This window comes from Montipora capricornis, chromosome 7 (genome assembly GCF_036669925.1).
Source record: "Montipora capricornis isolate CH-2021 chromosome 7, ASM3666992v2, whole genome shotgun sequence".
NCBI classification, from domain to species: domain Eukaryota; kingdom Metazoa; phylum Cnidaria; class Anthozoa; order Scleractinia; family Acroporidae; genus Montipora; species Montipora capricornis.
In genome coordinates, this window is record NC_090889.1 from 43,920,290 (window position 1) to 43,932,789 (window position 12,500).

General features: G+C 39.0%; 1 protein-coding gene and 1 pseudogene across 1 annotated transcript in view; one reads left to right on the top strand and one right to left on the bottom strand.

Moving 5' to 3' along the window:
* Window positions 1-8,093, top strand: part of LOC138057251 (sulfotransferase 1B1-like) — a 20,107-nt pseudogene extending 12,014 nt beyond the window's left edge.
* A 60-nt stretch (window positions 8,094-8,153) lies between these two features.
* LOC138058006 (cholesterol 24-hydroxylase-like) overlaps window positions 8,154-12,500 on the bottom strand; it is a 6,665-nt gene continuing 2,318 nt past the window's right edge. Inside the window, exons 2-4 of the mRNA XM_068903899.1 lie at window positions 12,408-12,500; window positions 9,666-9,738; window positions 8,154-9,177 (exon numbers count right to left, since the gene is read on the bottom strand). The exon at window positions 12,408-12,500 is cut by the window's right edge and continues 241 nt beyond it. Coding sequence (XP_068760000.1) covers window positions 8,655-9,177; window positions 9,666-9,738; window positions 12,408-12,500 — 689 coding nt within the window. The 3' untranslated portion in view covers window positions 8,154-8,654. The remainder of the gene's footprint in view (window positions 9,178-9,665; window positions 9,739-12,407) is intronic.

Consider the following 12,500-nt stretch of genomic DNA (forward strand, 5'->3'; position numbering starts at 1 on the left):
TTGTGTTAAAATGTTCTCATACTGTTGCGTTAAAAATTTGTGACAAACATAGTTAACTCGCTGAGTTTTTAGACATTTCTTTTTTGGTCACTTGATTTACCAAATATGGTTGTGAGTCGTGCCATTCAAAGGTATGTTAAATAGAACACACTTAACAAAGAAACGATTGCTGTAGAGTTAAATGAATTCGAGAAACGGTTTGGTAGCTAAGAGCCACCCCCCCCTTAACCATATGTCCCTAGGAACGCACCAAGCCCAAATCTTACGAGCAACTGTATCACAAAGCCGGGATTTACTACCCCCCATGTAACTTATATAAGGTACCGCAGTGGTATTGTCGAATTCAGTCAAAATTGAGATGAACTCCAGTCATGTTCCCTCAAAAGATAGTTAGACTCTCGAAGTCATCATGAGCACTATAATAGCCACCTAGGCTAGCGATACTTTCATTCAGGCGCTGAATCCCTGATAAAATCGCTCTATTCACAGCTCTTGCGTCAGTTTCAAGTCCTGACGTACCCTCTCCAGGGTCAATAGAGCCGATAAAGCAGAGTCAATTTCACAACATTTTCTAGCATAAACATCAGTAAACCAAACGGCCTCTGGTAATAATTGGCTCACAAGGTTCCATAGACTCTCACTTCACCCCAACTAGTTAGCGCTACGAGGTAGGTGAATGCCTTAACAAGGTCATTCTAGGTGCACTCGTGATAATTAGCACTGTTACATAGATCACTTCACCTTTGAAATGTATTGTGCAATGCAATTTCGTACGGTTCAAGCTGGCGGCCACGTGGTACTAAAGCGAATCCCTCAGTTACGAGGCATTTTAAGTGAATTTTCCATAAACGTGACTATTACATAATTCACTTCACCTTTCATGCGTATTTCACAATTCCTGATAAAACAATTTTGGTCGAATACGTACCTAAGATAAGCCAAAGAGCCGGTAAAATAGAAGAGCCCCTCGACAAGGGTCTACTTTCTTCAGGTAGTTTGAATGATTGTAACGTCACTCCCAGTAGGCTTTGTTCGTTCATCATGTCAGTACCGAAGGTTACGGTTTATGAGTTAAAATTCACATAACTTCCCCTCAAAAGGATTATTACCAGTCAGTGGGCCAGAACTAATGAAATGATCGACGTGTTCCTTGCAATACACATTAACGTTGAATCGCAAATAATGAATAACCGCCCTGCGAGCAGAGCCTCTCTAAAACTCACCAGTCTTTTAGGTCGCCGCAGCCTAAATGTCTGGGCTAGTCACTCCAGATAAACCGGTTTTGGCAACGCGCGCATCATATTTTTGACACGGTGAAGGTCAAAATCGAGCCTTCAGTACGACAATCAAAATGGCGTCTTGAAGTGCGATCGAGACTTGGCCTGGCAACGGCAACGGCTCGCGCACACTCAATAAAGACTTAACACGATTTCTGCAGAGTCCTTTCTTTCTCGTCGAGTGTCGAGTTAAGAAAGGCTCTGCTAGCAGGGTGATGAATACTTGACACATCTGGGGGTATATGGGAAGGGTCCTGAAGTGGATCGAACCTTCGATTTAATAACAATTGGAGAACGTTAGATTCTAGAAGGAGAACGACTACGAGTACGAGATTTTCTCATAGAACTACTGTACAGTGAGCGCGTGGAAAGCAGCGTCATTTTGGCGGGAAAAACGTGATACCGTCGTCATTTTAATAAAAAATGTCGTCGTGTCAAAACAAGTCAACAACACGGTAGCAGTTTTTTTTCGGTTAGCAAAAAGGCTCGGTTACCAGCAATAAGAATAACCGAGCAACCTACACTGCTAACAAAGAGTAAGATTAATCGTCCGGGTTATAAGTCTTCTAAGTATTTACGCTAAAACCGGGCAGTCAAATCTCGTACTCGTTCTCGTCCTCGTCTTAGAATCTAAAAGTCCCTATTGATAACAATGCATAAAGTAGAAACAAACAGCAGCAATTGCAATCTGGTGAGGGAGGGAGTGCGGCGAAAAACTGTTCTAGCTAATAAAACGGACGAGACCACATGAAATATACGCAGGAATGCGAAGGTCACAAAAACTAGAGGCAGTCCTCTCTCTGTTGGACTGAGTTAAATTCAAATAAAACAAGTGTTATTTTCAATCATATTTACTGACATGAATTTGGTGTGTTGCTACATTTGGACGTTATTGTAGTGCCTGACTGAGGAAAAGGGCTTTAAATGTTTTGATTTTTTGTGCTGTGGGCTGCTTTTAACACTACAGTAATTATTTCCTGATTTGTAGTGCCCTATGGACTGTGGAACAAGCACGTCCTAGAATGGTGGAAGCATAAAGATGATAGCAATGTGTTGTTCCTGAAGTATGAGGACTTGAAAAATGTGAGTATGCATATCGAAGTAATAATAATAATAATAATAATAATAATAATAATAATAATAATAATAATAATAATAATAATAATAATAGTTATCATTTATTAGTGTTGGTATAATTAGTAGTCTATTTTGTTTTACTATTGTAATTAATAGTGTGATTTGTATTTTAGTAATTCATAATCGTTGTATGTATTGTTTACGTGTAACAAAATAATAAAAAGTTTTAAATTACAAGAAAATAATGACATTTGACCTCATTTTGCAATTTTGAGCAGTATGGTAGAGTCAAATATGGCAGATAGGAGCAAAATTAACAAATGCTGCACTTTGAGAATTGCAAGAAAAAAGAAACAAGTTCAGTACAACTCTGTAATCTACACCATCCTCTTCAAAAAGCGACACATTGGATCTATGTTTCTGATATTATATACATCTTATTCGATAGTTTAACTCTTAAGGACGGTGCCTACTAATTCAAAGGTATTTTTGCGCGGTTTCCGGAATATGCGGGAAAAGCAGATCGTAACAAGTATTATTGAAATCCAAAAAGAAAATTGGGGGTAACCGCGCATTTTTCGAAGATAATTAATCAACAATATTTGTAAAAAGCTTTAGAATACAAAGCAATGTATGACGTTCTTTGCCAAATTGAAGCTTAATTCTCTCTGCAAAATGCATGGTTACCGCCACTTTTCTTTTTGGATAGCAAGAGCACTTGCTAAGTTCTGCTTTTTCCGCATAGGTTTGAACCGCGCAAAATATCCCTGTCTTAATAAGCACCACCCATAGGTAATCCGAGTGCCTCGAGAGGCGCAGACCGTATGCGTAATAACAATAGTAGGCACCGTCCTTAATAAGCACGGATAGTTTGCCAGTAGCATAGTATTTTTCCAAGCCCCAAAGGGGCGAGGAAAAATATGAGCACAGAGCTAAATGTCAGAAAGTAGTATATGTTAAACAATCGAATAATAGATTTATTATCCCACCACAAAAAAGGTGTTATTTTGGTTCAATTTTATTTGGTAAGGGTGTTTAAAAAAATGCATCATCCGTCTTTCAGGGCGCGCAGGCGCAAAAAGCCAGCCAAATGTCCGTTATTTGATTGGTAAACGAAATGACGAATGACAAGCGATGATAAGCTAAATTCTCAGGCTTTGCATCGTGTTGAAAACATTTTCTTTCATTGAAAAACTCCTGTTCCGTCCGCATTTGCTCTGTTCTAAACCGGTCAAACCGGGACACTACAGTGTATTACCGTCTCATATTTTGCGCGTTCGCTTGACCAAATATGGTAAAGTGGCGTAATAGTGGAATAATAAAACACCATATTTATGGTCAGTACTATAAGAAATATGAATTGAAGAAATGGTGCATGGCAAACGGTAGAAATTTCAAAAAGCTGTTTTCCTGGCTTCATCCTGCGATCCAATTGAAAACCAGTACCTGGTCAGCGGTCAACTTAGAGAAAACTGACTTCGATGACCTTTAAACGTCAGTCCGCGATATGGTGACGTGTACTGGTCAGCGAATACCTTCTTTTAACAAGTGTCAATTAAACATAACATGCATGGATCTGCAATATCAAAGATGTCCCCGGCAAAAAACGCGGGTTGCGCCACAGAGTTTCACATTTGCATGCATGGGTGACCCATTTTCTTACCATTGGTGCTCTGCGCGCGCGCCTTCGGCCCCCGCAGATCCGCTATGAAAATAATGCGCATATGCTACTGTTATGGCTATGATGTAATGTGCCGATGATGAAAATGATGGTGATTTCGAAGACAAAGACACCAGTTCACTCTGTTGTTCACTGCAAAGAAGGCAGAGATAAGTGCTCGCGTAACATACAATTTTAATTTTAATTTAGCAACGCTCTTTTTTTTAAGGATTTATCCAGCAATGTCCGGTTAATTGCAGAGTTCCTTGAAAAGCCACTAACTGAGGACACCGTCAACAAAATCTCCCAGCAGTGTAGCTTTGAAGAAATGGCAAAAAACGTATCAACTTTCACTGTTGATGGACCCAAACTGTTAAGAAAAGGAGAAATAGGCGATTGGAAGAACTACTTCACAGCGGATGTTAACGAACGCTTTGAGAACGACGTTCTGAAGGAGCTGAGAGGCACTGGACTTGTATTCGACTTTGAACGTTGAGAAAAGTAATGGAATCGTGATTTGCAGTGATTCTTAACCCTCTCACTCCCCGAGGGGGCCTCCATTGATAACTAATATTGTCTGGCATCAGACAGGATAAAATCTGTAAGTATCCCTATTAGAAGGGGAGGGTTAAAGGGAACATAGTTTTTTAAAGGACCTAGATGTTGTGAAAGGGTACATAAAGAAGTTTTTGAGTGGACCAAGAGTTCTCTGTAGCGGGCTACGCGGTGCGCAGAAACCAATTAATTCAAGCTGAAGTATTTATTGTACTTTATTCACGTAACAAATACATTTGAATTCAAAATGGCGTCTTTAAGAAACGTTTACCGTATTAACCCCTTCAAGTGCAACCAATCAGCGCAGAGAATTTTCATTAATCACCTATGTAATTATACTAAAGTTGCAAAGTGAGATTCATGACAATTTGCAAACATGTCACTCAAAGGCTACATGTATCACTCTTTGGTTAGGCACGGTTCACCCGACGGTTCTAGATAAGGTCATGGTTGGTAGTTCACTTTGTCATGCCTACACCAATTAACATGAATATCATTACAAATGACCAAGTAGAGTAATCATGATAAAAGAAATATCAAGAAGTGTCAGTAGTTTTTAAAAAATCACAGACGTTGCGGGTGTAGAACCTTTCTTCACTGTGAAAAAAACCGTTGAAATACGAAACCAGAAGGAAGCGCGCAGGTGAATAGTGGCGCGCGCATGCATCAAGTCACTTCACATAAAGTTGAAATTGATGTTAAGTCTATCAGGCTGTACAGTTCGCAGCTGGAAAATCAACTTCATTTCACGTTGCTTCCGTTGGCATAACTGCAATCCCGTATCCGAATATCTGAAGTACTGTCCATTAAATATTATTTTCAACCGCGGTTAATGAATTTCTCTTGCTGTTATTGGTTCACTCAATTTCGGTTATCAGCTCATATACCTTAGTTTGACCCTATATGGCAATTGATTGCGCTAAGCGTCGCTAAGCTACTTATTTTGTTTCCGCCGGAAAGTGAAATTTCTCTCCGAATAAAGCAAAAAAAAACCTTGTTGTGGAAAGTGTGGATCAATTCCGACGTTTAGAAGTACGCGAAAAGGCAAGAAATGTTTTTGCGATGAGCCTGCGTCTGTCTGACCTCAAGGTATTACACAAGATCGCATCAATTTCGCCCGGAATTTCTCGCTTTTTTCGCTCGTATTTCGTACTTCCAAACTTTTGGAAATTAAGGAATTTGATAAAAAAACTATTCTACTTGCGCTTGTTGGATAGGAGACTGGTTATAGCCAACTCATATCCAACGCGCGCTCATGAAATAATTGTTAAGTAGCTGTATGGACAACCCTCCTTGTTGAAGCCCTAGGCTGCCATTTTGAAAGTTAATCCCAATTCCCTTGCATAACTTTCGTTCCTTGCTGTGCATTTTAGCTCTCAACGTCGCTTAAGTTTATGTTTCTGTGTGCCCTTCCCTTTGTTCCATGTGTTAACCAGGCTTCATAGAAGAGACTACGAGAAGCAGGCTTGGCGCAGTGTGTTTCAATATGCTCCGTTAGGCACTAAAGAGGACCTCACACAGTTAAGGTTGATCAGAGGTGGTTTTATTTGACATGATGAACACAGTCATGAAGATTGAAAATTAATACGCTTTGTCTATAGATCGTTGATATTGTAACATCCTTCCCTTATTTATGAGGTCGTGAAAACTCATGGCGAGAAAGAGCAATCAAAAGTGTCCATATCAATCAATGAATCAATTTGAGTGTCAGTACAGTATCTAGCGAAGGACAGAACCCTCAGATTGGGGACACTTAATTAAACTAAACTAATTCTAAAATGTACAAACATCCTATCCATAGTCATCAAGTTAAAAACTGCGTTTAAAACTAATAACCAGTAGTTAAGATAAACTATGTAAAAATCTCAATTATCATTTCAAAAACTCATTAATAAATCATAAGCCTATCAGGTCAGCGTAAAAATGTCACGTGCATGAGCTTTATTAAACCGATAAGAAATTCTTCATTAGAATTCTTTATACAAAGCATAGCTTGTTTTTCTTGTATGCTAGTGTTCTCCTCTCACAATTTGCACCTTTGTTCAGACTCCAGAGGGACATGCCTTTTGTCAAATGTTTTTGAAGAAGTTCAATAAACTACCAGGTCGTATTTTATTGGGCCTAAAATCACTAGGGTGATAAAACCATCCTGCTCGTTTATCAAACAGTACTTAAATGATAAGCTCATAGGTCAAATCTCTGAGGTTATGTGGTCAGCAATCATAATGAATTATGAAGGCCTCGCCAGTTTTTAACATAATCATGGATCAAAGAATACTATCCATCAGACTCTCCTGGATAAATGCCATGCGTTGGGTAACGTATGTAAAATGAGTGATCACCGTTTGTTAACTTGTAAAGGATCTGGCTCAGTTAATGTAATATGGACATGACTGCAATCTATTTGAGGTGGCTGAACACAGTTTTTCCTCGGTTAGTGGCATTCACTGAAGGTTGGCACGGATTTTTTGAAAACAAAACAAATATGGCGAGTATGACAAAACCTTTTTTTCTCCCTCTCGCGATGGTCTTGGAAATGCCGTGTAATCGTTTTAAAAGTGAAAATTGGGAGCTTTAGCAAAGACGACGGGAACGGCAACGAGAACGTCATCACAAAACCTAAATTCTCATTATTGTAATCACGACTATTCCAAGTTTTTTAATGAGAGAAAGGTATGGAAGTCCCTCAGGAATGAAAACGTTTTGAGCGGCGCTTTATTTAGGGGAAATGCTGACGACGGCAAAAAAATGGACAAAAATGAAAAACGCACGTGCAGAGCGTGCAAAGCTATTGTTTTTGCCTACTAAATATGCAAATTTGTGACGTTCTTGTTGCCGTCGCCGTTTTCGTTGCTAAAGCTCATCAGCGCCTTAGCTCAACAAATTGAGACCAAGAGCATTCTCGTCGCCAGAAGCCGCGATTCTTTCGGTAAGCACGAAAATGAGACCAAGAGCTATTGGCTACTTTATAAAATATCTTGCAAACTCGTAATTTAGATTTTGCAGAAAATGAGCACCTATAAAAAACCAGAAATTTAACAGACAGAAATTACGAAAACTGAAAACGTCTATGCGAATGATGAAAAATCTGTATGAAATTCTATGATAACCGCTGGTAAACGTACTTTATTTCAATAATTCTAAGTAAGCAAATGCTGCAGTGAATTTTGCGTCCATGAGGAACAAACAAGCATCCTTTAGGTCTTGTTTATTCTAGATGCGTTACCATGGCAAAAGCCTGCAGAGCACATCGACTGTCAAAAATATAAACCCTCGTGGTAGCAAATATCAGTCACTAAGTTTGAGCCTCCAGGCAAAAATGGCAGAAATGTGGCAGAAATGGAAGTAGACCCGCTCAAAAACTGTGTTTAGTCACCTTCGTCAACAAATGTCAACACAAAAATCGCCATTCTCAAATAAGTAGGCAAGTTCACATAGTTAAGTCTCAGAAAAAACTTAGAGTCTTAGACAAAACGTTTGAGTGCCCTATGATCACTTTCCAGTGTGGCAAACTGTTTGAAGGAAGAAACGGCCAACGAAATAAAATTGAAGATATCACACGCGTGCTGGCTTTAGGTTTCCACTGATAGCTTCGACTCACCGAAACGAAACTCTTTAAATATGTATATATATTTATACGTAAATATGTTCAATTCCCACCCTGGTCAGAGTTATTCTCTGTCTATGTGTGGGCTCATTTCCATTACTGGGGCTAACGCCTAGAAGAATAATAGAAAAATAGCACTTCACATTACCCTCTGATAGTTAATTCCTCTGATAGCTAATTCTTTATGTAAGACTGACTTTACAATGAAATAAAACTCACCTCTGTTTAATTCAGAGTGTTCGAAGTAAAGAGATTCGTAGAATACTTTTGAGTTTTCGCGTGTGGAACAGCGCAAAAACTGGATTAACAGTGGCTGTTCAAGAAAGTGCAGGACGAGTAAGGTATTCCTCGAAATCTCGATTTTTCACGGCTACAACCTGAATGGATGACGTCATGTCCCAGATTAGGATGCGGGCTCCTTCGTCGTCGCCAGCAATTATTGCCAACACAACCTCATCTTGTGAGTTCATTGCTAACTTCACCTTTGTGGAATCCTGCTTCTCCTTTTAATGGTACACAGTACTCCACCTTCAGGCCTTATTGTCACTTTCTCCTCATGTTTAATCTCATTTTGTCCAGGTAATAGCGTCAACTCAAACTCCTGTAGCAACCTTGCCATTAGCACTCGAGCCTCAAACTGGGCCAATGTTTGACCAATACAGGTCCTTGGACCAAGAGAAAATGGAAAGTAAGGTACAGATTGACCATAGCCTGGACTCTTGGCTTCTGTGGAAAACCTCTCTGGATCAAACGTCTTTGGCTCGGGCCATGATTCTGGAAGTCGGTGTAATATGAACCAACTAAATGAAACTGGAGTTCCAGCAGGGATGAAACATCCACCTATGTTCTCGTCTTTTACTGTTCTTCGACCCGTTACGTCAACCGATGGATGAAGTCTAAGTCCTTCCTTTAGGGTCTGACCCAGGTACTGAAGATTGCCAAGGTCTTTGTATTCCACAAATTGACGGGAACCAAGCACAGTTTCAATTTCCTGTAAAATTCTAGGTTAAATAAAAAACCAAATGAATATAAGTAAGGAAGTTTTGTCACAGAACACACTTCCATAATACATTGTAAAGAAGTGGCCACTTGGTTGTTTTTTTTTATATTTATCCTTTTAAACTTAACTGACAGAACTGAACTCAATAATTATCTGAATCTTATCAGAGATTCTTGTCACACTGTGCGGGCATAGCTCATCACCAACTTTGTTTTGTGCTGGTGACTCTATTGTACTGTTGGTTAACAGATATTATTAAATCTCTCTTATTTTAACCTCCTAGAGCCCACTGCTGGAAAACCTTCTGAAAGTTCTTTTTTGGAAACTGTGTACAATTCAAAAGATGTATTACCTGAAAGCAATTACCAGGATACTTGAATTTGCAACAATTTTTAATTTGTGACTTGCATTCATTTTATAATTTTAAAAAAAACAATAAGATAAAGCACCAAGGTTGAATGACATCCCTTTTGTACAATATTTGTGTACCTTTCTTCAACTTTAGAATGCCTGAGTGTTTCATAAAGTGTGAAAGACAGCTGGTTTGAAGTTGTCTCGTAACCTGTTGAGAACAAAGACACGACCCAGTTACAACACAGTGCTTGACGTTGTGACTGCTGAGGTCGCCAATGCGACTGGATTTTATTCACTGGCGACTAACTTTTCACGCTTAGTCGCCAGTCTGGCCACTAAGATATTCTTATGACATTATTATTATTAAATTTTTTTATTCATTGAATGAGTGCAATGAATGTCCAATGGCGGACTATAGTTCATGCTTCAAAGAAGAAGTTCTCTCCAAAATGACAATCCTTTTTTTATCGATTGATAGAAAGTTCATGAGGAAGACAACGTCTACCCAAAATATTTCAATCTTAAAATAGCTTTCTAACCTTGTGAAATCCTTGTTAAAAATACACACATGCAGGCCTCCATTTGGATTATACGTGACGTCAATGAGTTCAGCTGACCCCACTTTTCTCTCGGAAATGCGAACAACATGAACGGTGTTTCGTCCGTCTAACCTATTTGAACAATTTATGTTGCTGAAAAAAAATCTCAACAGGTTTGTGTGTTGAGCTCAATGACGTCACGTATATTCCAAGATGGCGGCCTGCATGTGTGTATTTTTAACAAGGATTTCACAAGGTTAGAAAGCTATTTCAAGATTGCGATTTTGGTTGAAAGCTGTTCTCCTCATGAACTTTCTATTAATCGATAAAAAAAGGATTGCCATTTTGAAGTGAATTTCTCCTTTAACGCATGTAGCCTTCGAAAAACAGTGTTTTACGTTTCCTTAAAACGCAAACTTAGATCTACATCTTAAATTAACTTCATTCCAGAAGTGACATCCAATATATTTTTAAACACTCTCAATTGTATTTCGAAAGTGCACATAGTCGATTTTAAATACAGAAAAAGCGTTAAAAACTTTAAAATATGTATACAAGCTATAAAATGCAATGTCCGCGTACTTGCTCTGATTTTCGGTTCAGCCTTGCTTGCATTTTACCTTTATACAGCCGTTTTTGAGAACCTTAAGTTGCAACTTAGGACAATATTATTTTTTCGGTTTATAGTAGTCTCTCTTTTGTTGAAATGTATAAGGCCCCCTAGATTTTTTCCTGAGAGTCGAGCACTGCGATTAAACAACTTACTGGCATAAGTTCTTTTTATGCTGCACTAGTAGTTGCAAACTTGATTGAATGTCCTGCAATCTCCAGTGCACCAACACGTTCAAACAACAGGGATCTAATTAAGCGAGGATGACGACAATGGCTATCAGAATCTAGCCTCAGTAAAAATATGATTTCCCATTACTGTATTAATTTTGTGATTACTCCAATTCGCTTGCTAAGGAAAGTGTGTGTCAACAATCCAAGAATAAAATAGGCGAGAATGGTGAGGATATTTAGAGAGAAAATTGGAAATTACATCCCCTACATAACCTCAAATTTGGTCAAATCACGTTATCGTCAGAGCACGCACAGCATAGAACTGCACGAAAGTGTAAAGTGCACATACAGAGTGTGCAGACCTTTTGTTTGTGCTTCTTAGACCTGCTGTTTCATTACGTTCTCACAGCCAGTGTTGTCGTGCTACATGTGGCTTAAGCTCTTGAGTGCGACAGGTGCAAAACGCAGGTCACAGGTCACAGGTCATTGTTTTACTTGTAAAGAAAGTATCCTAAACATTCATAAAAGCTAACCTTAGGCCTAAAAACTCTTCTTTAGGCCTAATTAGGCCTAAAATTAGCTTTTAGGAATGTTTAGGATACTTTTCTTTAGGCCTGATTAGGACTAATTAGGCCTAAAAAGGCCTAATGAGACCTAACTAGGTCTAAGGTTTCCCTTTATGAATGTTTAGGATACTTTCTGTATAGGTTAAATAATTACCTGTGACCTGAGCTCTGTGACCTGTGACCTGTGACCTGCATTTTGTACCTGCCGTCTCAAGTGTTAGGAATCAATCCTTTATAGCATGAGAGGCAATCAACATGTTTCAACATTCCCAACTTAATATCAAAGGGTGTAATATCAGACATGGTTTGATGCCATTCTGGTTTGAAGAATAGCTTCCAGACTCTTGAATCCTGGCAACCTGGTTAATATGATACAATTTCAGGTGCACACACATGCATCCTTCATGTGTTCTGTTTAAGCTCACATAAGAAATAAATTATGTGATTAGATCAGAGGAAGTCAATTGCCAAAAAATCTACCCTTTCTACAAAATCCTCACTTCCTTTTCTTCCAGGGCAAGGGGAGGACAAAGTTTTTGAGTGCATGTTGGTTAGGGTTTGTAACTTAACTCATATACTCCTAAACCGCCTTGCCCCCTCCCCCCTTCCCCCACAATCCCCAATGATGAGTAACATAACAATATTTTCTGGCATTAGACTCGCAGGTACAAGTCACAGGTCATTGTTTTACCAATTTTCATTCAAAAGCAGCCCTAAAAGTTTACAAATGCTAACACTAAGCCTAAAAGCTTTTGCTTAGGCCTGAACTTAAGGTTAGAATTAATGAATGTTTGCGATTCTTTCTGCATGACCTGTGACTTGTGACCTGTATTTTGTACCTGCCTGTGTTGGACAGTCAATGGGTTGAAAGGTATTGACACAATGAGAGAGGGAATTCAGTCTGGCTAAGCCTGTCATAACATCAGTGAACTCATAAAGGAAAAGGGTTAAGGCCTCTGAAGAAATGTAAAGCAAGCTATTACGCTTACCTGCCACAAAGAAGGTAACAAACTCATCAACAAGGTCTTCTATAGTTAAGGTAGCTTCTGTTTTTGCAAGACTCAAGATGTGTGCAAGAATAT